Here is a 27,073-nt window from a genome sequence, read left to right as displayed (position 1 = left end):
TTATGAAGAATTTATGATGGAAATGGATAATTCCTTTTTCCAGAATGTTCTCATCCTCCTGTTGCTATGAATCACTAGGAAGAGACAGGTGACTAAAAAGTCAAATGACATCACCACGTGGATATTCACCAGCAGAGGAGACTTTTCTTTCATGTTGAGTAAAATGCTGAACACAATGGACCAACGTCCTTAGAGGAAGACCTAGAGAGTGACCAGAGCAATGACTCCTTTGGCTGCTCGGACCTCAGGCGTCGACCTGGGGGAATGGCCAGGGCCATGGAGGTGTGGCTTCTGACTGTACTCATGAGCCTCATTAAGAGCAGATCAAGGCCAGAGAACATAATGCCATTTATCAGGGTGATTTCTGCACTAAGAATGGTAACTGAACAATATTTAAAATCATATGCATTGGGAATATCAGTGATGTTCTAGGGGCCTTTCACATACACCAGTCTATTAAAGTCGATCAGCAGATTGAAGACCTAGAAGAAGACAAAGCAGGGGATGATGCATTTGGATAATTTGGCTTTGACTCTGCCAACTGGGAAATGCTGGGGCTGATGGTGATGGCCTGAAAGATGCTCAGGAGGCAGTTGGTGCAGATGACAAATCCCTATCCAGTAAATAGATGTGATGATTTTGCATCCAATGATGTCCAGGAAATTTCTCCATCTCCAAGCAGAAATGGTCTCAGGGATTCAATAGATAAGAAGATTGATGGTGATGGCCAAGGCCCAGTGACTGAGGATCAAGTCTGAGGAGCTAAGCTTGTGCCTGGAGGACACTATGTGGGCATAAAATCAAGACATTCCCTGACACCCCACTGTTGGTCTGAAACAGCATCACTGTCTCCAAGGTGGTGTCACTGATGTCCATTCATATGGAGTCAGAAGCAGGGGAAGCCTCCTGTAAGGCACAAGAGAGTGGGAGGGAGAGGGAGAGAGGAAAAACAGAGAAAGTGAGGGAGAGAGAGGGAGGGAGGGAAAACAATTATGATAGAAACAGAGGGCAGAAAGAAAAACAGTGAGAAAAGGATGGAAAATGATTGAGGGAAAGAGAACAGGAGGAAGAGCAAAAGGAAAAGAGAGAGAAAGAAAGAGGGAGGAGAGGCAGAAAGAGAGAGAAGAGAGACAGAGAGGGAAATAATTATAACTGTGGTATTTAAGTGCTTATTCTGCATCAAGCACTGTACTAAGCACTAGGTTATATACAAGGTAACCAGGTTCTACATGGGGATCATAGTCTAAGAAGGAGGGAAAACAATAATTATAAATAATTGTGGTATTTGTTAAGTGCTTACTATGTGGCCAAAACTGTACTAAGCGCTCGGTTGTATATAAGCAAATTGAGTTGCATGCAGTCCCTGTCCCACATGGGCACACAGTCCTAATCCCCATTTTACAGTTTAGGTAACTGAGGCACAGAGAGGTGAAGTGACTTGCCCAAAGTCACACAAGCACTTAAGCACTTGATATTCACCCTGCCTTCAGCCTTACTGTACTTGTGTTCATATATTATACCCTACCATTTCCCCTGTTATTTATTTCAATATCTTTTCCCTGTTTTAAACTGCAAACTTCTTGTGTGCAAGGATCATGTGCACCAACTCAGTTGTATTGTACTCTAAGTATACTATTCTTTGCAAAACAATCCCTCAATGAATACCATTGACTTCCCTCTCTCATTTTCTATTCCTCTCTCCCTTTTTCTCTTTTCTCTCTCATTCTGTCTCCAGCTTGTTCTCCCTTCCTCTCTGAGATTAGTGTTTCTGAGATTAGAACCTAGATCCTTTTGACTCCCAGGCCCATACTCTATTCATGAGACCATGCTGTATTTTTCCCCATTTTATTGATGAGGGAACTGAGGCACAGAATAGCAGCATGGCTTAGTGGAAAGAGCATGGACTTGGGAGTCAGAGGTCATGGGTTCTAATTCTAACTCTGCCACTTGTCAGCTGTGTAACTTGGGCAAATCAGCTAACTTCCCTGTGCTTCAGTTACCCCATCTGTAAAATGGGGATTAAGACTGTGTGCCCCAAGTGGGACAACTTGATAACCTTGTATCTTTTCCAGGACTTAGAACAGTGCTTGGCACATAGTAAGGGCTTAATAAATACCATCAGTATTATTACTATTATTATTAAGTGACTTTCCCAAGGTCTCCCAGCAGGGACATAGCAGAATCAGGATTAAAACCTAGGTCCTCTGACACCCAGTCCCACTGTCTTTCAACTAGGCCATTCTGCTTCCTTTAGAAAGAGAGAAATGGTGAAAAGAGAAAGAAAGAATTGGAGAAAGAGAGAAAGAAGGAGAAGATAGGAAGATGAGAAAAGTTGAGGCATAAAGAGAGGAGAGTATGAAAGTGGGAAAAAAGCAATAGAAAGAGAGAGAGAGGAAGGGAGAACAAGCTGGAGACAGAATGAGAGAGAAAAGAGAAAAAGGGAGAGAGGAATAGAAAATGAGAGAGGGAAGTCAATGGTATTCATTGAGGGATTATTTTGCAAAGAATAGTATACTTAGAGTACAATACAACTGAGTTGGTACACATGATCCTTGCACACAAGAAGTTTGCAGTTTAAAACAGGGAAAAGATATTGAAATAAATAACAGGGGAAATGGTAGGGTATAATATATGAACACAAGTACAGTAAGGCTGAAGGCAAGGTGAATATCAAGTGCTTAAGTGCTTAAGAGCAGTTGTAAAGAGCTTAAGAGATGCAGAAGATAGGGCAAGTAGAAGAAACGAAGTCCTAGTTGGGTAAGGCCTCTCAGTGGAGATGTGATTTTCAGATGGCTCCTAAGGTAGGGAGAGTTGTAGTTCATTGGATGAGAAGGGGGAAGGAGTTCCAGGTGGGCAAGGGGTCAGAGCCACAACTGATGAGATTGAAGTACAGATAGTAGGTCTGTGTTACATAAGTGAAATGTATGTGTTTGGCTGTGACAGAAGATCAACACTGTAACTTAGGATGGGGCAGACAGATGATTGTGACCCTTAAAACCGATGGTAAGGAGTTTCTGTGGTATGCAGAGGTGGATGGGCAACCTTTGGAGGTTTTTGAGGAGTGGGGAGACTAGGCTGAAGGGGTCTTTAGGAAAATGATCTGAACAGCAAAGTGAAGTATGAACTAGGGAGGGGAAAGACAGGAAACAGAGAAGTCAGTGAGGAGCCGAGTCCAGTAAACAAGGCAGGGTATATTAAGTGCTTGGATCAGAGTGGTAGCAGTTTAGGTGGAGGGGAAAGGGTGGATTCTAGAGATGGTATGAAGGAAGAAGTGAGAGGACTTGATGGCACATTAAGTGGGTTGACTGAGAAAGATGAGTTGCTGTTAATGCCAAGGTTACCGAGTTGAGAGTTAGGGAGGATGGTGGTAGGAAAGTCTGAGGGAGGACAGGCTTTGGGTGGGAAGACAGGTAAGAAAGATACTAGGAAAAAGGGAGAGCAAGGTAAAGAGAAATGGAGAGAGAAAAGCAGGAAAGAGAGTAAGAAAGAGGGGTAAAAAATGAAAAAAGGGAGAAGAAGGGAGAGAGAGTCAGAAAGCAAAAGAGGGAAAGAGCAGGCAAAGAGAGAGGCAGAGAGAGAAGGAAAAAGGACACTTTCATTAGTACATAATTAGTAAATAATTGCCTAGGTAAAAATAAAGAATGAAAAATTCAGAGTCCTACTCTTCTTATTGATTCTGCCTCAGAATAAAGAAACCTGGGTACTAATCCCAGAGAAGCAGTGTGGCTCAGTGGAAAAAGCACAGGCTTTGGAGTCAGGAGTCATGAGCTCTAATCCCGGCTCCACCACCTGTCAGCTGTGTGACTTTGGGCAAGTCACTTAACTTCTCAATGCCTCAGTTACATCATGTGTAAAATGTGTTAAGACTGTGAGCCTCATGTGGGACAACCTGATTACCCTGTATCTACCCCTGCACTTAGAACAGTGCTCAGCACATAGTAAGCACTTAACAAATACCAACATTATAATTATCATTATTATCCTGGTTCTATCACTTCCCATGTTGTGACCTTGGGCCAATCACTAAAATTATCCATGCTTCAGTTTCCTCATTTGTAAAATGAGGATTGAACACCAGTTCTTGCTCCTATTTAGATGGAGTCCCGTATGGGACTGTGTCCAATATGATCGCTTTGTTTCTAAACAAAGGTTTACTATAGTGCTTGGAATATGACAGTTACTCTGACTGTGATAGTTACTCTTGGAGACATCACTGGACAATCACTGCATCTTCTAGTCAATCCCCTGATTGGTTCACATTACCGATGTTGCAAAGGGCAGGGTCTGGGGCTAGAATTACAGGGACTTCTCCAAATCTAATTTGGGTGGACTCTCAGGTTGTGCCTTGGATGTGGCAATGTAGATTTTCAGGGAAAAGGATCTTTTATTTTGACTGAAAATATTATTATATATTAAATATATTATTTCAGTCAAAATAACCATGTAGGCTTCAGTTCAGTTAGGGGTCATTTACACTGATCCTTCAGCCGTGAGCAAGGAGAGCAGTTTCCCACAGGGCCATCCAAACAGTACGATCTACCCTCTACATCATTCAGCAATGACTACCAAAACCTCTTGGCCTCTGTCCCTACCTCTGCCCCCATCAACTCTCATCCAGTGGCTCAACAGCCCAGTGAACGAAAGGACCATATGGGAGGCTATGATAGAGAAGAAATGGGTTTACAGTCTGTTTCCTTGGTTACCAGGATCCAGAGTCTGAGGGCCCACTTGCTGGAGATTGGGGCAGAGATGTTCTCTCTCAGGAGGCTTCTCTGTGAAGACCAGATTTTGCTGGCGATCAGAGATTTGTCGTAGTGGTGTGGACTAATGGATAGAGCCTGGGCCTGGGAGTCAGAAGGACATGGTTTCTAATCCTGGCTCTGTCACTTGTGTTCTGCGTGACCTTGGGTAAGTCATTTAACTTTTCTGTATCTCAGTTACCTCATCTGTAAAATAAGGATTAAGACACTGAGTCCCATGTGGAACAGGGACTGTGTCCAAGCGGATTACTTTGTATCTACCCCAGCATTTAGAACAGTGTTTGACAAATTGTAAGCATTTAAGTATTATTATTATTATTACTATATGATACCATTCCCAAAATCATGACAGCCACAATTATTGTTCATTAGATTAAGATGGGATGAGCTCAGGATGGAGAGAGAGACGGCTAGGAGTGTGGCCTGAGTGTGGTGGTGATTGGGGATCCAAAACAGTTTAGCTCTTCCATTCTCACAAACATGGCCTTACTAGTGTTGAAGCAACGAGTTAGAGATTCTGGTGCAATAGGGAGAAATGGGAGAGTCTCCAACATAAATCTTTCCATCTGGTCCCAGATCCCTCTCCATCTCTCCTGGGCCAGAGGCTTAACCACGATGTTTCACTCTCATTTCCCATTGTCCAACAATCCTCCGTCTTTCATCGAGCCCAGCACAAAAAAACCAAAACCTTCTCTCAGTGAATCTTCCCCATTTGGACTCCAACCCTGAAAATGGACTTTTAGATTGATGGCTTTATCATATTCACCCATCTCTGTCACTCACGTTGTCTGGAAGGGCAATTCACGGGCAGTTAAACTCTGGCAGGACAAAGCTGAGACAGCATTTATCAGCCGCTTTCCTCATCTCCTTCCTCCCTCAGAGAGTGAATAGTTTGTGTATGTGTGTGTGGTGGCAGGGAGTGGGGGTAGTGAATGAGTGAATTGCTGAGCACTAATCCACTCTGACCACTAATCCACTCTGACCCTTAGACTGGGACATCTCTAGAAATGCCCAGACTCCCCTCCCCATCATCCACCAATCTGGGATAAGATGAGCCTAGATCTCTCCCTGAAATTATCAGATGCTAATTGACCATCAAAGTTGCCCTTGGGGAAACATGGCAGCATCTGCACCATATCCTGGTGACCCGTGTACATCCCAGCTCCCACCCACAGTCCAGCTCTGCCAGGAGCCAAGCCCGGGTCTGTAGTGTCTGTCTGACATTCTCACTCCAAAGGCCACTCATGGCCACAGGTGCACCAGTCCTGAGGTCAGCATTCTCAGGCCACAGACCACAGTGTGTTATAACCTCCGTAGTAGGAGTGAGACTAATAATAATAATAATAATAATGTTGGTATTTGTTAAGCACTTACTATGTGCAGAGCACTGTTCTAAGCGCTGGGGTAGATACAGGGTAATCAGGTTGTCCCACATGGGGCTCACAGTCTTAATCCTCATTTTACAGATGAGGTAACTGAGGCACAGAGAAGTGAAGTGACTTGCCCACAGTCACACAGCTGACAAGTGGCAGAGCCGGAATTCGAACCCGTGACCTCTGACTCCCAAGCCCAGACTCTTTCCACTGAGCCACGCTGCTTCTCCTAGAGCTTGTGATATGCATGTGGGAGTTCTCTTCATAGAGGTGGTAGAAGCGATCATGTGAATGGATGACCTCTAAGATCAAGTGTAAAGTAGAAGAGTAGGAAACCCAGAAGACTGATTTTGTGGGATACCCATGATTATGGGATAAGAGGTAAAAAGAGAGTCAATGACTGACACTGAGAATAAGCTGGGGGAGAGAGATAGGCAAACCAAGAGAGAACTATTCCAGGGAAATTGAGGACGCTTGGTGTTACCAGGAGGGAGAAGTGACCAATCAATCAGTCAATCAAGCAATGGCATTTATTGTGCAATTACTGTGTGAGAAGTTCTGTAATAAGCACTTAAGAGAGTAATGCAGCAGAGTTGGTAGACATTATCCCTGTCTCCAAGGAATACACCATCTGGAGGGCTGGAGGGTGAGAGAGATATCAAAATAAATTATGGATATGTACATATCTGTTGTGGTGCTGATGGTAGGGTGAATATCCAGTGCTTAAAGGGTATAGATCCAGGTGCAAGGATGATTAAGAAGGGAGAGTGTGAGTAGGCTAAATGAGGGTGTAGTCAGGGAAGGCTTCTGTGATTTTTAAAAGGCTTTGAACGTGGGGAGAGGGGTGGTCTGTCATGTATGAAAGGTGAGAAAGTTCCAGGAGAGAGGGAAGAAGTTGGCAAGGAGTTGATGATAAGACTGAGGTATAGTGAGTAGACTGATATTAGAGCAGCGAAGTGTATGTGCTGCATTGAAATAGGAAATCAGTGAGGTAAGGTAGGAGGGGGAAAGCTTATTGAGAGTTTTAAATCCAATGGCAAGGTGTTTTTGTTAGGTGCAGCAGTAAATGGACAGTCCCTGAAGGTTCTTGAGGAGTGGGGAGATGTGGACTGAATATTTTTTTTTAGAAAATTGAACTGGGCAGCAGAGTGAAATATGGACCAGAGTGGGAAAAAATATGAGACAAGGAGGTCAGCAAAGAGGCTGATACAGTAGTCAAGACTGGATAATAATAAAAATAATAATATAATACAAGATTAGACAAGGGGTTGGATGTCGAGTAGCACTTTGGATGGAAGAGATAGGGCTGATTTTAGTGATGTTGTGAAAGTAAAACCGACAGGATTTGGTGACAGATTGCATGCATGGGTTGAATGAAACAGTTGAGGTGAGGGGAATACCAAGGTTTCTGGCTTATGAGACAGGGAGAATACTATATTGTCTACAGAGATGGGAAAGGCAGGGAGAATATAGGGCTTTGGGGAGAAGGTGAGTTGATAATTTGGAAATCTTAAATTTTGGGTATCAGTGGGACATCAGAGTAGAGATGTCCTGAAAGTAGGAAGAAATGCCAGGCTGCAGAGATGAAAAGAGATTAGGCCTGGAGAGGTAGATCTGGGAAATATCCTCATGGAAATGGTACTTGAAGTGGAATGAGTTCTCCAAGAGAGTGGTTATAGATAGAGAATAGAAGGAGACCTAAAACTGAGCCTTGAGGGACTTCCACAGTTGGATCGTGGGAAGCAGAGGAGGAACCAGTGAAAGAGAAATAGCTCTGAGAAATAGGAGTAGAACCAGGAGAGGGTAATTTCAGTGAAACCAAAGATGAATATGTGACAGACTACCAGGAGAAGGGGATGGTCCACAGAGTCAAAGGCAGTTGAGCTTTCAAGGTGGATTAGGACGGAGTACACACCATTGGATTTGTGAAGGAGAGAGTTATTGGTTACCTTGAAGAGAGCAGTTTTAGCAGAATGAATTGGGTGGGGGAACCAGATTGGAGAGGGTCAAGAGGAGAATTGAAGTAGGGGAAACCGAGGCATCAGGGATAGGCAACTTGCTCAAAGGGTTGGAAGAGGAATGGTCAGAAGGAAATGGAACAGTAACTGAAGAGCAGCATGGGGTAAAGTGAGGATATTTTTAGGATACAGGATACATGCACATATTTGAATGCAGCGAGGAAGAGGTCATTGTAAAGAGATGAGTTGAAGATGGCTATGAGGGAGGGAAAGAGAGAGAGTTGTTTTAAAAAGATGCGATGGAATGGGGTCAGAGGCATAGGTGAAGGTAATAAATTCTGAAAGGAGACAGAAGATCTCTTGGGATTCTGCTGGGAAAGGTGAGAGTTGAAGAAGGGGCAGGAGGAGGGAGGAGCTGGACAGGAGCAGAGGAGACTTTAGTGGGATCACCCCTGATGAAATCAATTTCATCAAGAAAATAGGTGGCAAGAGATAGGGTTGGGATAGTGGTTTTGAGAAGGAAGTCAAACGTCTGATACAGTTGGCATGAGCAATGGTCATGGAGTCAATAAAGACGGAGAAACACTGTTGACCCATGGATGAGGGGGCAGTGTTAAAATGGGTAAGGATGATGATTAAGAAGGACCAAGTCGAACCAGTACCTGGATTTCAGCCAGCAGCACCCCACAGTTCATGCCGAGGAGCAGAGTAAGGGTACTGTAAAAGTAATCCAGTATTGTGTTTTGGTGGTAAAGAATCAACAGAGGGAAGGGAGGATAGGGACTTGAGTTCACTGGAGAAGGCGGTGTTGAGGGTATCAATTTACGTGTCACGAGAAAGCATTTCAATGCATCAAACGGGGCACTTTGACTTTATAAAATGTAGTTAGTCAAAAGATTGTATGTGAAGGTTCAGAAGAAAATTGTAGTGAATGAGTATGTGGGAGAGGAGGTTGTGGGTGGATACAGGAATTTCACAGTTAGTGAGGGAAGAGATTTTAAAGTGACTAAAGATGATGAGATCGAGATTATGGCTAGGGTTTGGTGGGGTCCACCTAGGATGGACTCAAGGAAGGAGGAGTATCAGGCCAGGGAAGCCCTTCTGGAAAGTCAGAATGGGGGCAGCAGGCTCAGAACCTTCAATTCCCACCTTGGTTTCCCCACAACTGGCCGTTCCAAACTGGTGATCAGAAGGAGGTGGTGAAAGGCAGATTTCTCCTGTTACTTGAAAGCTATACCACCCTCCACTGCTGTTGTCTCTACCTATTCTTGAAATGGTTCTAACTGTAGACCTTATTCTTGAAATGGTTTCTAACTGTAGACTAGTAATGATAATAATAAGAATAATAATAATTACGTTATTCATTAAGTGCTTACTATGTAAAGAACTGTTCTAAGTGCTGGGGTAGACACAGCTAATCAGTTTGAACACAGTTCCTGTCCCATATAAGGTTCCCAGTTTTAATCCCCATTTTCCATATGAGGTAACTGAGGCACAGAGAAATGAAGTAATTGGCCCAGGGTCACAAGGCGGACAAGTGGCAGAGCTGAGATTAGAACCAGACAAGTGGCAGAGCTGGGATTAGAAGCAGTGTGGCCAGTGGAGAGAGTATGGGCGGGGAAGTCCTCGCCCATACTCTCTCCACTGGCCACACTGCTTCTCTAACTTCCCCCTCATCATTACAGGGTTTTCCAAATCAGGAATCTAGTAAAGTCCATCTCAGTGGGACCAAGTGGGAGGCTTATGATTGATCTGTGTTTGACACAGGGAATTCCCTTTTCCAGAACACGCTCACCCTCCTGTCACTGTGGATAATCAGGAATGGACTGACAACTGAGAAGGAAAATGACAAAAGTAGGTGGACTCTCACCATCAGAGGAGACTTCTCTTTCATGTTGATAATAACACTCAGCATGACAGCCTGCCGCCCATAGAGGAAGACATAGAGGGTGACCAGAGCAATGACTCTTTTGGCCGCTTGGACTTCAGGCATCACCCTCAAGGAAGAGCTGGGCCCGTGGAGGTGCTGGACCTGCCGGTGGTGTCTGTGAAGGACAAATACCATGTAGCCACTGGCCACGCTCATGAGCCCCACGAAGAACAGATCCCGGAGTGGAAGTACCACAGCAATGGCCAGTTTGGTTTCCGGTTCAGCACTGACTTCGATGCAGTACTTGAGGTCCAAAACTATTTGAACACTAGTGCTGTTCTGTGGGCCTTTTACATACTTCAGTATATATAAGTCGATCAGCAGATTCATGACCCAGGAGAAGAGACAGGAGAGGATGACACATTTGGGTAATTTGGCTTTAACTCCTGCCCACCAGGAGGTGGAGGGACTGATGGTGACAGCCTGGAAAATGCTCAAGAGGCAGGTGGTACAAATGGAAAGGCCACGGGAAACTCGGTACAGGTAAATCAGGGTTTTACACCCCATGTCATCCAGGAAATTTATCAGCCCCCAAATATAGAGGGTGTCTGGGATTCCCCTGCTGAGAAGGGTCAGGGAATTAGCCAAGGCCAGATGAGCAAGGATCAGGTCGGAATAGCTAAGTCTGTGGCTAGCAGAGACCATGCGGGTATAAAAAAGGAGGAGGAAGGCATTCACTAAGACTCCGATGCCGATCTGTAACAGCATTATGGTTCCAAAGGAGATTTCCATAGCATCCATCCTCCTGAATTTACTTTTCAAAGCAGAAATGGCCTCCTGCAGACACCTGGGAAGGGGAAAGGAGGAGAGGGAGAGTAAGGGAGGGAATGGACCTGAAAGGAAGGAGATGGGGATGGGGCAGATGGAGAGAGAGAGTGGGAGACTGCAGAGGACATTTGGGGAGGAGGTGGATAGGAAGAGAGAAGGCTATGGTTCTTGTTTCCTCAAACTTCTGGGCTGTAGATGTGGAGAATGGGATCTCTGAAGTTCGTTGCCCCTGTCCATAGTACTCATTCTGCTTCTCTGGGATTGTGGGACTGCTGTTGTGACCGCCTTGAAGTGTGGCCAAGAGGGGACGGGGACTGGCTTCTCCCAAGTCATGGTCACTGCAGCCCGGCTAAGTGCTTAGTACAGTGTTCTGCACCCAGTAAGTGCTCAAGGAATATAATTGAATGAATGATGTTGCAGAAGGAAAGAGGGGGAACTGTGGTGGCACAGGGAATTGTGTGCTCTGTAAGCATCTCTTTGTGCCCAAGCTCTCTGTGCCCACCACTAGCTAGGAACTATCTGGGAGCCATTCTTAACTCACAGGACAGTCAGGGTGGCAGCACACTGCTTTTGACACCTTGTATCTACCCCAGTGCTTAGAACAGCCCTAGGCACATTGTAAGTGCTCAACAAATGCTATCATTATTATCATTATTATTATTAATAAGAGTAAAACTAATTCTTTTCTGAGGCAGAAGGGGATCCAGTCTAATATGGAGAGAACTCTTCTGTAAAGTTTCTGGAATTGGGAAGTGGGGAGCCCTAGGAGAAGGCTTTTCAGAGGTGACCAGCCCTGACCCACACCAGAGCCCCAGTCCAAAGCTGCAGAATTCCTGTGGAAACCCAGAAATCATCCTAATGGAGAAGTCTTTGTCCTACTCACCTGTTTCATCGCTCATGCTGGCTGGGAGGGCAGCTTACAGGCAGTCAGACCTAGACACATCAAGCCTAAGGCAACATTTATCAGCTGCTTTCCTCACTTCTCCCCTCCCTGAGGGCATTATCAGAGTGTCTGAGTGTGTTTGTGTGTGTGTGTGTGTGTTAATGAGTGAATCCCTAAACATTAATCAGCTCTGACGCAAGGTCTAAGACAACTTTGGAAATGCCCAGACTCCCCTCCCTGCTGTCCACCAATCAGGGACAAGATGAGCCCAGATCTCTTCCCACAATTACCTGCTGCTAATTGACCATCAGAGATGCCCGTGGAGAAACATAACAGCCTGTAGCTCCAGGTACATCCCAACTTCCACCCATAGCCCAGCTCTGCCAGGAGGTAAGCCTGGTTCTCTAGTGTGAATCTGACCCTCTCACCCTCTGGGTCATGTGTGGCCCCAGATACGCCCAGGTTCCAACCCCTACCAGCCCCTTCCTTGTCTGTGTGTCTCACCCTCATCACTCTTCTCAGCGAGAGGGAAGGAAAGCTGGGAGGAGGAGAATGGTGTGGCAAGCGGCTCCCACCTTCCCCATACTCGGCCTTATGAGAAGCCTCATGGTATAGTAGATAAAGCATAGACCTGAGAGTCAGGAGGTCATGCATTCTTATGCCGACTCTGCCACTTGTCTACTGTGGGACCTTGAGCAAGTCACTTACCACCTCTGTAAAATGGGTACTAAGACTCTGAGCCCCTTGTAAGACAGGGACTGGGTTCAACCTAATTTTCTTGTATGCACCCCAGTGCTTAGAACAGTGCCTGGTTCATAGTAAGCCCTTAGCAAATATCACAATTCTTATTATTACTGTTAATCTTCTTCTTATTATTATCATTAATAATCAGTCGATCAATCACTGGTATTTACTGAGTGCTTAGTCTATGCAGAGCACCCCTCACTGGATTGAGTTTCCAAACCTGCTGCCTCCGCAAACAAGCACCTGAAATTTACAATAGATATTTAATCATAATAATAATAATAATAATAATGTTGGTATTTGTTAAGCGCTTACTATGTGCCGAGCACTGTTCTAAGCGCTGGGGTAGACATAGGGGAATCAGGTTGTCCCACGTGGGGCTCACAGTCTTAATCCCCATTTTACAGATGAGGGAACTGAGGCACAGAGAAGTTAAGTGACTTGCCCACAGTCACACAGCCGACAAGTGGCAGAGCTGGGATTCGAACTCATGAGCCCTGACTCCAAAGCCCATGCTCTTTCCACTGTGCCACGCTGCTTCTCTATGCTTCTCTTAATCACTATGACTGATTGATGGTGGCAGGAACTAGTAATCTAGGACAAGTTAAGTGATGTTGCCTAAAGCGTGGTTGAACAATTAGTACTCAGGGTACACTCCAGAGGCAGGTCTCACTAAGACTACAAGGGGAAAAACCAAGGAAATGGAGTTGAGCATTTTCTCATCTCCCTGTCTAATTCCTGCCAACCTTCAGTATATCTTCGAGTCAGCTTTGGATCATAAACTCCATAATTTTCCAACCTCTACTCTTCCTCACACTCTACCTCTTATCCAAGTTCCTTAGTCCTTCAATTCGACCAGAGCACAGTTCCCCCTTTCTTCAGAAGGGAAGCAGTATGGCATAGTGGCTAGAGCCCAAGCCTGGAAGTTAGAAGGTCAGAAGATTTATGTGTTCTAATCCTGCCTCCTCCACTCATCTACTGTGACCTTCTGCAAGTCGCTTCACTTTTCTGGACCTCAATTCTCTCATCTTTAAAATGGGGATTGAGACTGTAAGTCCCACATGGGACAGGGACAGTGTCCAACGAAATTTGCTTCACCCCAGAGCTGAGTGCACTATCTGGCAGTCATGCATTCATTCATTTAATCATACTTATTGTTCACTTACTAGGTGCAGAGCACTGTATTGAGTGCTTGGGAAGTTCAGTTCAGCAACAAATAGAGACAATCCATGGCTGTAACAGGCTCACAGTCTAGAAGGGGGGAGAGAGACATCAAAACAAGTAAACAGGCACCAATAGCATCATTATAAATAAATGGAATTATAGATATAAACACATCCTTAATAAAATTAAATAGAATTATAATTATAAATATGTACATACATACACAAGTGCTCTGGGTGGAGATGGGGATAGAGCAAAGGGAGTTGAGTTGGGGCGATGTGAAGGGGAGGGGAGCAAGGAAAAGGGGGACTTAGTCTGGGAAGGCCTCCTGGAGGAGGTGAGCTTTCAGTAGAGCTTTGAATGGGGGAAAGTGTGCTAGTTTGGCGGATTTGAGGAAGGAGGGCATTCCAGGCCAGAGGTAGCACATGGGCCAGAAGTCAGTGGCGGAATAGGCGAGAATAAGGCTCAGTGAGAAGGTTAGCATTAGATGAGCGGAGTGTGTGGGCTGGACTGTAGAAGGAGAGAAGGGAGGTGAAGTAGGAGGCGGCAAGGTAATGAAGAGTTTTGAAGCCAACAGTGAGGCAACCACTAGAGAATTTTGAGAAAGGGGTGGCACATAGTAAGCCCTTAACAAATGCCATAATAATTAATAATACTACTAATAAAAACCCATCTAAAATCACACCTCCTCCAAAAGGCCTTCCCTGATTCAGTTTTGAGCTCACCAGGCCTCACCATGCCACCACCCACCACCATATTTATTTGTGCCATTATTATATTTATTTGTTATCATGAATTCTAACACTTCTGTACATTCAGACGTATATTCTGTACGATGTAAGCGCTTACCCACACATCCATCTTTCCAAATTCTTTCTCCTTGCATTTGTGAATACAAAATCAAAATAGAATTATGCACTTGTCCTCACATTTTGATTACGCAAGCACTCACTCACCTGCATATTCACTTTCCTCTTTTCTGTTCTCTGTATAATTTGTTTACATGTCTGACTCCACTGGAATAAAAGTTTTTTCAGGGAAGCGATTATGACTACTAAATTGATCATATTATAGCAAGCACTTAGCACAGTGCACTGCTCATGTCAGGTGCTCAAGGCATATTAGCATATACAATCCTTGAGAGCAGGGAGTCTGTCTTCTAACTTTTACTGTCCTCTCCAAGCTTTAAGCAGAGTGGTCTGCAAACTGTAGATGCTCAATCAAATACAAAAAAGTTTGATTTCCAAGTGGGCAAGGATCAATCAATCAGTCTATGGTATTTACTAAGTGTATTACTGCATCCAGAGCCACTTGGGAGAATACAAAAGAGTTAGTAGACACAATCCCTCCCTCATAGACTTCCAGTCCTGAGGATCTAGGGATCGTGTCTCTTAACTCTGCTGCTTTCACTCAAGTACTTCCTACGGCGCTCAGTATAATGTAGTTGCTCAATCATTACACCTGATTTTTAAATGGGTGGAGAGAAGGAATTGAAACTTGGAAACAAGGGTCAGCACGGTAGTTCTGTTGTTGATTGTTGAGTTATAACTGTATCATTGTTTTGATGGAGTTGCATTGCTCGCCTTCCCCATCCCTTCAGCCAGTATCATTGGGGACAGAATCTTGCATTTAGGTGAGACTGAGGCCTCATTAAACGGATTCAGTCGGCAGGTCCTGACTACACTCACTCTGAGCCTTCTTAGGTCGAGTGGGAGGGCAGGAAGATTCCTTGGGACACTAAGAAGGATCCACGATGGAAACAGTTGATTCTCTTTTCCAAAATGTTCTCATCCTCCTGTCACTGTGAATCACCAGAAAGGGACTGAAGACAGGAAAGCCAAATACCATCACTGTGTGGATGTTCACTAGTAGAGGAGACTTTTCTTTCCTGTTGAGTAAAATGCTAAACATGACAGGATGGCGCCCATAGAGGAGGACATAGAGCGTGACAAGGGCAATGATTCTTTTGGCTGCTCGGACCTCAGGCATCGCCCTGGAGAAGCTGCCGGGACCGTGGAGATGGCGGACCTGCCGGTGGTGTCTATGCAGGACGAATACCATGTAGCCACTGGCTGTGCTCATGAGTCCCACAAAGAGCAGATCACGGCCAGAGAGCATAACGGTATTTATCAGGGTGGCTTCTGCACTGAGAATGGTTATTGAAGAATATTTAAGATCATATGTAATTTGAATGGTGGTGCTGTTCTGGGGACCCGAAGCATACACCAGTGCATTGATGTTGATCAACAGATTGAGGACCCAGAAAAAGACAAAGGAAGGAATGATACATTTGGGTAATTTGACTTTGACCCCTGCCCACAAGGTGGTGCTGGGACTGATGGTGATGGCCTGGAAGTTGCTCAAGAGGCATGTGGTGCAGATGGAAAGGCCCCGGGCCACTCGGTAAATATATAAGACAATTTTGCATCCAATGGTGTTCAGGAAATTTCTCCATCCCCAAGCAGAAATGGTCTCTGGGATTCCGTAGGTGAGAAGGATGATGGTATTGGCCAAAGCTAGGTGGGTGAGGATCAAGTCTGAGGAACTGAGCTTGTGGCTGGAGAAGACCATGTGGGTATAAAACAGGAGGAGGAAAACGTTCACTGATGCTCCAGTGCTGATCTGTAGCAGCATTACAATCCCCAAAGAGATGTCACTGATGTCCATTCATATGGGTTCTTGGTCAGAAGTAAAGGTGGCCTTCTAAAAGACATGAGGGAATGGGAGGGAGAGGGAGACAGAAAAATAGATAAAGTGTGTGAGAGGGAGGGAGGGAAGGTGGAATAATAGAAATGAAGAGGGGGGATATTGGAGTGGGAAAGAAAGAGAAATAGGGTGAAAGGATGGGGAATGGGAGAGGGAATGAGAAAAGTAGCAAGATTAATAAAGTGAGAAAGAAAGAAGGAGGAGAGAAAGAAGAGGGAGAGAAAAGAGTGAAAGGCAGAGAAAGAGGGAGAAGAGGAAGAGAGGAAGAGAGGGGAAATGGAGGCGAGAAAATGTGAGGCAGAGAGAAAGGAGGGGGAGAGTGAGAGAAGGAAAGGAACAATGAAAAGAAACAGATGAAAGGAAAATAAGTCAGAAGTAAAATGAAAGAGGAAAGACGATAAAAAAGAGAGGGATGGAGAATGAGAGAGATAAATCAATCAATCAATCAATCAATCAAAAGTATTTATTGAAGGCTTATTTTCTGCAGAATGCTCTGTTAGGCCCTTGGAAATGCACACTACTACTGAGTTGGTAGATGTGTTACTTGCCCAGAGGAAGCTTTCAGTCTAATGGCAGGTAAAGAGATTGAAGTAAATTACAGTTCTGGTAATGGCAGAGAATAAGTAATGTTACATACTCACAGTACAGATTAGGTGACTATCAAGTGCTTAGGGAAGGAGCATGGCATACTGGAGAGAGCATGGGTTTGAGAGACAGAAGTTTATGGATTCTAATCACGGCTCCAACCTGTGTCTGCTGTATGGCCTTGGGCAAGTCACTTAACTTCTCTGTGCTTCGGTACCTCATCTATAAAATGGGGATTAAGACTGTGAGTTCCATGTGGGACAGGGACTGTGTCCAACCCAATTTGCTTGTATCCATCCCAGTGCTTAGTACAGTGCCTGGCACATGGTAAGTGTTTAACAAATGCCACAAAAATTATTATCATTACTATTATTAAGGGGTCCAGGTGTAAGTACATAGGGGCCACAGAAGACAGAGTGATTACAGGAAATGAGGTTTTACTTGGGAAAGGCCTCTTAAGGGAGATGAGACTCTCAGGTGCCTTTGAGGATAGGGAAAGTAGCGGTCTGTTGGATGAAAAGCAGGAGGGCATTCCAGGCCAGAAGGGAGATAGGAGGAAAGAGTCAGAGCTGCAAAAGATGAGATTGAGTTTAGAGAGTAGGTTAATGTTAGAGGAGTGAAGTTGGGTTGGGTTATGACTACATAGACCGTGAGCCCCATATGGGACACAGATTACATCCATTCTGATTAATTTGTACCTACTCCAGAGCTTAGAGCAATGCTTAGCACACAGTAAAGTGCTTATTAAGTACCATAATGATAGCAACAATAATTACAGTGATAATAGAAGATCATCAGGGTACGATAGGAGGGGGTGAGCTGATTGAGGGCCTTGGAGCCTATGGTAATAATTTCTACTTGATGCTGAGGTGAATCGGCAACCATTTAAGTATTTTGAGGAGTGGAAACACACGGCTGAATTTTTTTTTTCAGAAAAATGCTCCGAGCAGCAGACGGGTATAAGGACTAGAGAGGGGAGAGAAAAGAGGCAGGGAGGGCAGTGTAGAAGCTGATGCAGAAGTCATGGAAGGATATGATAAGTGCTCGGATCAATGTGATAGCAGTTGGGTGGAGGGGAACAAGTAGATTCTAGAGATGCTATAAAGGTAGAAGTGACAGGATTTGATAGCATCTTGCATATGTACACTGAATGAGAGAGATGAGTCTTAGATAATGTCTTAGATTGCTGGGCTGTGAGATCGAGAGGAAGGTGGTGTTTTATACAGTGATGGCAAAGCCTGCAGGAAGATAGGCTTTGGGTAGGAAGACTTGTGGGAAAGAAAGCAGGGGAGAGAGGAGGCATTTAGAGAGAAAAAGAGAGGCTGAGAGAAGAGAGAGAGAAAGTGAGAGAGAATGAAAAAGGGAGGAGAGTAAGAGAGAGGAAAATAACAGTGAAGAAGCGAGAGAAAGGAAGAGAATCAGAAAGAAATACAGGAAAGGGAAAGAGAGGCAGAGTGAGAGGGGAAAAAGAGAAACTTTTATTGAGACAAACGTACAGAGCTAAGTAGGTCAAAATACAGAGTAAAAAAAATTACAGTCTCACTGTTTCTTCGGTATTCTGCCTGCAAGTCAGGAGACATGGGTTCTAATCTTGATTCCACTACTTGCCATCTGTCTGATCTGGGGCTAGCCATTTAACTTCTCTGGGCTTCAGTTTCCTCATTTGCAAAGTAAGGATTAAGCACCAGTTCTTCCTCCTTCTTAAGACTGTGAGTCTCATGTTGGACAGACATTATGTCTGAAATAATTACCCTATTAATACCCTAGCACTTCATACAGTGCTTGGTTTATAGTAAGGACTTAACAAATAGGACAGTGAATATTTGAGACAACACTGGGCAGGTATTACATCCTCCTATGAGCCTCCTGATGGGTTTGTATCTCAGATGCTGTAGTTTGCGGGGTTCTGGGGCTAGGATTAATAATGTTGGTATTTGTTAAGCGCTTACTATGTGCAGAGCACTGTTCTAAGTGCTGGGGTAGATACAGGGTATTCGGGTTGTCCCACGTGAGGCTCACAGTTAATCCCCATTTTACAGATGAGGTCACTGAGGCCCAGAGAAGCGAAGCGACTCGCCCACAGTCACACAGCTGACAAGCCGCAGAGCCGGGAGTTGAACCCATGACCTCTGACTCCAAAGCCCGGGCTCTTTCCAGTGAGCCACGCTGCTTCCATAGGTATCTGTTAAGCGCTTACTATGTGCTGAGCGCTGTTCTAAGCGCTGGGGTAGATATCGGGTCATCAGGTTGTCCCACGTGAGGATCCCAGTTAATCCCCATTTTACAGACGAGGTAACTGAGTCCATGGTTTAATTATGAGAGCAGATCTCCTCCGGTAGTGAGACGGTGGGTTCTAGCCCAGGTAGGAGAGTAATTATTTTTTTCTGTAATGTGTGTAAAATGGTAGAGACGTAGGGGGCTTCGTTAGGACGAAGTAAACGGAGATAAATCGGTGGAGTTGTGGGTTAAGTGTATACAGGGGCGTCCCTGATTCTAATGTGAGAGATCTCTCAGGTAAAACACAGACGTGGCTGCCATTTCAAAGATCAAGGAAGGAATGATTATTGTTGAGGTGGCTAGATGAGCCGGGCTTGACCGGACCCACTCTATTTTGTGGGCCGAGTTTCTATTAGCTCGAGAAGAGTACATCACAACCACTGTTGCAGTCAGCTGATTCGTGGAGCAACCCTCGATTGGTGTTGCTCATAGTGAGTGGAAGGACACAGAAGTAGGAGAAGTGGTGTATTGCTGAAAGTTACCACATTAGTGCAATCACTCATCCTGTCCCAACTGAATTACTGCATCAGACTCCTTTCTCACCTCCCAACCTCCTGCCTCTACCCACTTCAGTCCACACTTCACTCTGCTGCCCGGAAGCAGCATGGCTTAATGGAAAGAACACAGGACTGGGAGTTAGAGATCGTGGGTTCTAATCCCAGCTCTGCCACATAACAGCTGTGTGACTGGACAAGTCACTTAACTTCTCTGTGCCTCAGTTACCTCATCTGTAAAATGGGGATTAAGACTGTGAGCTCCACGTGGGACAATCTGATTACCTGCTAACTCCCCCAGGGCTTAGAACAGTGTTTGGCACATAGTAAGCACTTACCAAATAACATTATCATTATTATCATTATTATTATTATTGTTATCTTTCTACAGAAATGTTCAGGGCATGTCACTCTCCTCCTCTAAAATCTCCAGTAATTTCCTATCAACCTCTCTATTAAACAAAAACTCCTCACTATTGGCTTCAAAGCTCTCCATCACCTTGCCCCATCTTTCCTCACCTCCCTTCTCTCCTTCTACATTCCAGCCTGCACACTCTGCTCCTCTGCCGCTAACCTTCTCACTGTGCCTTGATCTTGCTTATCCTGCTATCGACCCTTTGCCCGTGTCCTACCTTTGGCTTGGAATGCCCTCCCCCCTCAGATCCACCAATCACTCTTCACCCCTTCAAATCTCTACTGAAGGCTCACCTCCTCCCAGACTAAGCCCCCCTTTTCCTCAGCTCCCTCTCCCTTCCACATCACCTTGACTCACTCCCTTTGCTCTTTCTCCCCCTCCCCACTCCATAGCACTTATATGTATATATCTATAATTCTATTAATTTATATTGATGCCTGTTTACTTGTTTTGATCTCTGTCTCCCCCCCTTCTGGACTGTAAGCATGGTGTGGGCAGGAATCGCCTCTCTTTATTACTAAAGTACTTTCCAAGCACTTAGTAGAATGCTCTGCACACAATAAGCACTTAATAAATGCAATTGAATGAATGAAAGCAAATGAAAGGAACCCAGGAAATGGAGAGTGGTGTGTTGTCACAAGCGCTGTCAACAGAGTAAGGGTGTAACCTGCGACTGTATTGCTGATATTCAGTTAACAGGTCCCCAGAATGGTGGTATTTGACCACTCCTGCCTGATTAGCCAAGAATATTCCTCAGTGCACCACCCAAGTGGAGAGTCGAGGTAGGCCAGATACCTATAAAAATCAGCACCCAGGAGGCAGATCTTTGTATCACGACCAGAGTGTGGTATGATCAGTACTGGTAATACCATGGGAAACCCACTGAGAATGCGAGTATCCACTGCTGCTGTGCTAAAAGAGAGCTTGGGGGTACCTCTTTGGGCTGGGAGCTTGCGTAACTGACCTATAGGTGTGTCCCTTAATAATAATAATAATAATAATAATAATAATAATAATAATGGTACTTGTTTAGTGTGTACTATGTCCCAAGTACTGTTCTAAGCACTGGGATATATGCAAATTAATTAGTTTGGACACAGTCCCTGTCCCACACAGTGCTCACAGTCTTAATCCCTATTTTATAGGTGAGGTAACTGAAACCCAGAGAAATTGAGTCACTTGCCCAAGGTCACATAGCTTTCAAATGGTGGAGCCAGGATTAGAACCCATGTCCTTCTGACCACCTGAGATATGTTCTCAGTTGCGGGACCACAGCGAACCAAACTGACTCCCTTTTGGAAGAGGTTTACTGTCTCCTCTGTTTTCCAGAAATTGTTACATTCTCTTAGTTGTTTACATATGGGTAGCAAAGGACTTGCAGTTAGAGGTCAAATCTTGCAGACATGGCCCATGACCTGGCTTCCACCTCCACGTCTCCCTCAATCAAAGTGATGTATACCTGGGCTAATTGCTGCTCCTTGTAACCTGGTGGGGAGGCTAAGTCAGCCCGGAGTGTGCTTGGCTCATCCTGGGATGCACGGTCCAAGGCTATGGGACCCACAGAGTACTAGAGAAGAAAAAGGGTTCAAGGACCTGTCCATCTGGGAGAGAGGTTGGTGCATGTATAGAACGGCTCCACGGTGGGGTGAGATACTGGAAATCTAGGGGATGTAATATGTAATAATTTTGCTAGTGGGACCCTAAGGTTTCTAATACCTTGTGTTCAATGTTTGGGTATGTTTTATGCACTGCATAGCTTTTTTCGTTTATATATATTCTAAAGCCATAGTTTTCATAGCAAAACTCAGTGAGACCGTTTGTTTCATTCTTCTGTGTCTGGATCTAAGTGCCCACGGATGAACCCCCTCCTTAGGGCCGTGTTACCCCTAGATCCGTGCTCTAGCCACTAAGCTATGCTGCTTCCTAAGGATTTGATGCTCTATGTTGACCTGCATTACCCTCAAGAATGGGTTATATCAGGTTTATTTTTGTGTGTGTCCCTCTCTCTCTCTCTCTTTCTCTCCATCTTTGTTTTCTCTTTCTTTACCTCGTTTATCTTGCAGATGAACGAGATGACTGTGAATGGCTTCAAAAAGCCAGTGGGTTGAATATTAGTGATCCTGGCCTTTGCATAGGTTCCTACTTCTCTGGTACTGTGAATGCAGGCAGCTGAATGAAGACACAGATTCTAAATGGCTAGGCATGGCTGTTCTGCTTAATTACCGAGGATGAATGTCACATCTCCAAACCCAGGTTTTGATGACTTGTGACAGAAGGACTCAACTTGAAGGGGAAGCCTGATAGGAATTTGGACTGAGCTTGGAGGAGATTGGGGATCCAAAACAGTTTAGCCTGTTCATCCCTACCCAACACTGCCCCACTGGAGTCAGGATAGTGGGCTAGTGATTCTGGTGCAGCAGGGAGTTTCATGCAACATAAACCTTTAGGAGAAGCAGCATGGCTTAGTGGTATGACCACGGGCCTGGGAATCAGAAGAACCTGGATTCTATTCCCAGTTATTTTACTTGTCTGCTGTGTGACCTTGGACAATTCACTTCTTTTCTCTGGGCCTCAGTCACCTCATCTGTAAAATGGGGATTAAGAATGTGAGCCCTCTGTGTCCAACCTGTATCCACCCCAGGACTTAGAACAGTGCCTGGCACATAGTAAGCACTAAACAAGTATTATTATTATAATCATCATCATCATCATCATCATTAACTTTCCCCTCTGCCTACTGCTCCCATCTCCACTCCACTTCTCCTGAACCAGAGACTCAACTCCTGTTTCACTCCCATTGTCCCATTCTTGAATAATTCCACCATAATTCACTGAGCCCAGTATACAAAACCCTTCTCCCATTGAATCTTCCCCACCCAGAACTGACCTTAAAACCACACTGACAGACTGAAAGCTTTATCCTACTCACCTGTCTCTGTTGCTCCTGCTGTCTGGGAGGGAAGCTCTAGAAGAACATGGCTGAGGCAGAATATATAATAATAATTATGGTATTTGTTAAGTATCTACCATGTGCCGAGTACTGTTCTAAGCACTGAGGTGGATACAAGGTAATTAGGTTGTCCCACATGGGGCTCACAGTTTTAATCCCCATTTTACAGATGAGGTAACTGAGGCATAGGGAAGTTAAGTGCTTGCCCAAGGTTGCACAGCAGACAAGTGGCAGAGCCGGAATTAGAACCCATGTCCTCCGACTCCCAAGCCCGTGCTCTTTCCACTAAGCCATGCTGCTTCCCACTGATAAATTCCCACTATATATCAGCCACTTTCCTCATCTCTCCCATACCACAGGGAGTGATTACTCTATGTGGGTTTTTGGGTGTGTGCACGTACGAATGAATGACTGCTTGAGCACTAATCCATTGTGACCCTCTGAGACAACTCTGGAAATACCCAGACAACTCCTCACTGCTGTCCACCAATCATGGACAAAAGGAGCCCAGATCTCTCCCCGCAATTACCAGCTATTAATTGACCATCAGAAATGCTCATGAAGAGACAGGGCAACATCAGTGTCATATCCTGCAGCACCAGGGACATCCCAGCTCCCTCCCCGAGCCTAGCTCTGCCAGGAGTTAAGCCTGGGTCTCTAGTGTGTGTCTGATGCTCTCACATCCAGTGTCATACTCCAGTCCTGGGTTCAGCTCCCTCAGCACCATAGATGTCAGACTCCATAGCAGGAATGAGGTTGGAGCTTGTGATAGGCAAATAGGAGTCTTCTGCAAAGAGGTGGTAGCAACCAGTGAGAAGCAGAATGGTCTAGTGGAGAGAGCATAGGCCTGAGAGTCAGAAAGATTGGATTCTAAGCCTAGCTCTATCACTTGTCTGCTGTGTGGTACTGGGCAAGTCACTTCACTTCTCTGGGCCTCATCTGTAAAACAGGGATTACAGGGACAGGGAGTGTGTCCAACCTGATTAGCTTGCATTTACCCCAGTGCTTAGTACAATGCCTGACACAAAGTGAGCACTTAACAAATACTATAAAAAATTTAAAAAATCACTTGAATGGATGAATCGTATAATCATGTGTAGAGTGAAAGGGTGGGAAAACCAGAACACTGGCTTTATGGGTCAACCATGGTTTTAGGTTGGAATAATAATGTTGGTATTTGTTAAGCGCTTACTATGTGCCGAGCACTGTTCTAAGCGCTGGGGTAGACACAGGGGAATCAGGTTGTCCAACATGGGGCTCACAGTCTTCATCCCCATTTTACAGATGAGGTCACTGAGGCCCAGAGAAGTGAAGTGACTTGCCCACGGTCACACAGCTGACAAGTGGCCGAGCCGGGATTCGAACTCATGACCTCTGACTCCAAAGCCCGGGCTCTTTCCACTGAGCCACGCTGCTTCTCTTGGAATATGAATCATTGCCTAATACTGAGGAGTGGGGAGACAGATGGGAAGAGAACCAGGAGAGAACTGTGTTAGGGAAACCAAGGGTGTTTAGTATTCCCAGGAGAGAGAAGTGACCAAGCAACGAATGAATCAATCAACCAATGGTATTTATTGAATGGACAGTGTGTATTAAGCTCTTGGGAGGGTATAACACCAGAATTGGTAGACACAATCCCCGCCCACAAGGGACTTACAGTTTAGAGGGTGAGACATGTAATGAAATAAATTACCAAAGGAGCAGATGGCAAAGTATAAAGATATAAATGCTGTGGGGGCTGTGGGAAGGGTGAGTACTATGTTGACTTTGCTGAGGGTCCAAAGAAAATTCAGAAAGAGTCGGACCTGTTGGACTGGGCCACCAGGGCACTATAAATCTCCCTTTTCCCATAATGGAAGAGGAACCCAATTGGAGGGGGTCAAAAAGAGAATTGGAGGAGAGAACATGGAGGCAGTGGGTGAAGGAACCCAATCAAGGTGTTTTCAGAGAAAGGAGATGGGGCAATAACTGGCTAGAACCATGGATTAAGGGCCAATTGTTTTAGGAAAGAGGGGATGCGAACATGTTTGAAAGCAGTGAGGAAGGAGACACTGGAAGATGAAAGGTTAAAGATGGTAATGATGGAAGGAAGGAAGGAAAGATTGGCAAGTGATTTGATAAGGTGCTGAGGAATGGGCTCAGAGGTGCAAGTAGAGGAGGTAGATTTTGAGAAGAGACAAGACATCTCTTCTTGAGTTACTAATAGGAGAGATGGGAGAGTCAAAGAGGGGGTAAGAGGATGGAGGGACCCGAGAGAGGCAGGGAAGAGTTTAGAGAGCTCGTGCCTGATATTTGCAATTTTATCAGTTAAGGACGTGGCTAGGTGATGAGGGGCAAGAGATCGGGGTGAGGGTATAGGGAGTTTGAGGAAGGAGTTAAAATTCTGAAATAGCTGGCAAGGGTAATGGACACAGGAGTCAGTGAGGATGGAGAAATACTGTTTTCAGGTCAGGGAGAGGGCAGAGTTAGAACTGGTGTGGATGAAGTGGAGATGGATGAGGTTGGCCTGATGTCTGGATTTCTGCCAAGCAGCAATCTGATTCTCATTGACAGGAGCCAAGGATGTGTACTTTGGCAGTGACCCAGGGATGTGGGTTGGTGGAAAGTGTTAACCTCGGGAAATATTATGCCCAGAAGGCTGATGCTGTACAGCCACATCCAGAAGGTGTTGAGAAATGACAAGCAGAGCAGGAACCTAATTCTCTGGTGGTAGGGAAGGGACACCAAAAGGCCGCAATGAGGAGGTGCTCGGAATCAGTGATTGCAGTTTTATTGACAACATATCAGGGAGGGAAATCACATCAGTCGTGATCTGATGAGTGATCTCTATCAGGTATATTGTCAACTGAAGAGAATCATATTGACCACAACAATCTACTCACTTAGGTACACCCACTCTCAGGTCCTTGTTCCTCTTCTCCATCTGCATTCTTCCGTGATTGTTTGCTTGGGCGGCCAGGTGTCTACTGCTCTCTGGTTGGGTCTCCCATCTTCAGGTCTCAAGCAGTTTTTATTGGGGTGTACAATGAATTCTTGCTCAATATTTTACAAACTTGGCTTTTCAGGGAGGCTTAGTGGATAGAGCATGACCCTGGGAGTCCGAGGTAGTGGGTTCTAATGCCGCCTCCGCCACCTATGAGTTGTGTGACCTTAAGCAAGTCACTGAACTTCTTGGTGCCTCAGTTACCTCATCTGTAAAATGGTGCTTAAAACGGTGAGCCCCACTAGGGACAACCTGATTACCTTGTATCTAACCTAGCACTTAGAAGAGTGCTTGGCACATAGTAAATGCTTAACAAATGGCATCATTATTATTATTATCTTCTTACTCCTGGTTTTCTGCCCTACATATTCATCTGTATTCCTGGCATTCTGCCTTACCCCAACTTGGTTTTTTGTTCTTCTCCCCTCTAAGACCCACAGCACTTATGTACATATCTGTGATTTGTTTATTTACATTAATATCTGCCTCCCCTGCCTCTAGACTGTAAGCTTGTTGTGGGCAGGGAATATGCCTGTTTATTGTTGTATTGTACTTTCCCAAGTGCTACATACAGTGCTCTGTGCACAGTAAGGGTTCAATAAATACGATCGAAGGAAAGAATAAATGAATGAATTTTCAGGGAGTGGATGTGTGGGACAGAGAGCAGGTGAGGAGAATGAGGTTGAATAAAGGAATTTCAGAGTTAGTGAGGGAACAGTATCTAAAGATGATAAGATGGATATCATGGACAGGACTTGAGTGGGGCAACCATTGGGCATAATGTGGCAGAAGCATGAGGCCAAGGCAGTCCAACTAGCAATATCAGAGTTGTGGCAGCCATTACCCCTTTTGCATGGTTTCCCCAGAACTAGTCCTTCCATTCGAGTGATCAGAGGGGGATTGGCAGGGTGGATTTCTCCTTTTATGTACAAGCTACAACTCGTCTACTGCTGTTGTCTCTGCCAGTCCTTGAAATGGTTCCTGGTGGTTCCCTCCATCTGAACGGGTCGCCTCAAATCAGGAAAGCTGGTCACTTTCATCGTAGGGGATATCAGAGGGATAGCTGGTGGCTTCTCTGGGGCT

The 27,073-nt window shown here is 45.1% G+C and overlaps 1 protein-coding gene and 2 pseudogenes across 1 annotated transcript; all 3 read right to left on the bottom strand.

Moving 5' to 3' along the window:
- On the bottom strand, positions 1-876 carry ORNANAV1R-PS4067 (vomeronasal 1 receptor ornAnaV1R-ps4067 pseudogene; annotated as a pseudogene).
- On the bottom strand, positions 9,881-10,762 carry ORNANAV1R-PS3572 (vomeronasal 1 receptor ornAnaV1R-ps3572 pseudogene; annotated as a pseudogene).
- ORNANAV1R3176 (vomeronasal 1 receptor ornAnaV1R3176) lies at positions 15,318-16,247 on the bottom strand. Its single transcript, NM_001253568.1, has one exon. It carries the CDS (start codon positions 16,245-16,247, stop codon positions 15,318-15,320), a length of 930 nt encoding a protein of 309 aa, NP_001240497.1.
- Positions 16,248-27,073: the final 10,826 nt, after the last annotated feature.

The sequence above is a fragment of the Ornithorhynchus anatinus genome, chromosome 15, assembly GCF_004115215.2.
Source record: "Ornithorhynchus anatinus isolate Pmale09 chromosome 15, mOrnAna1.pri.v4, whole genome shotgun sequence".
NCBI lineage: Eukaryota > Metazoa > Chordata > Mammalia > Monotremata > Ornithorhynchidae > Ornithorhynchus > Ornithorhynchus anatinus.
The sequence above is the reverse complement of the archived record's forward strand: the minus strand, read 5'-3'. Positions and strand labels throughout refer to the sequence as shown.

What these genes read in the sequence shown, in the direction of transcription:
- ORNANAV1R3176 (NM_001253568.1), bottom strand. Translation starts at nt 16,247, where the DNA reads ATGGACATCAGTGACATCTCTTTGGGGATTGTAATGCTGCTACAGATC.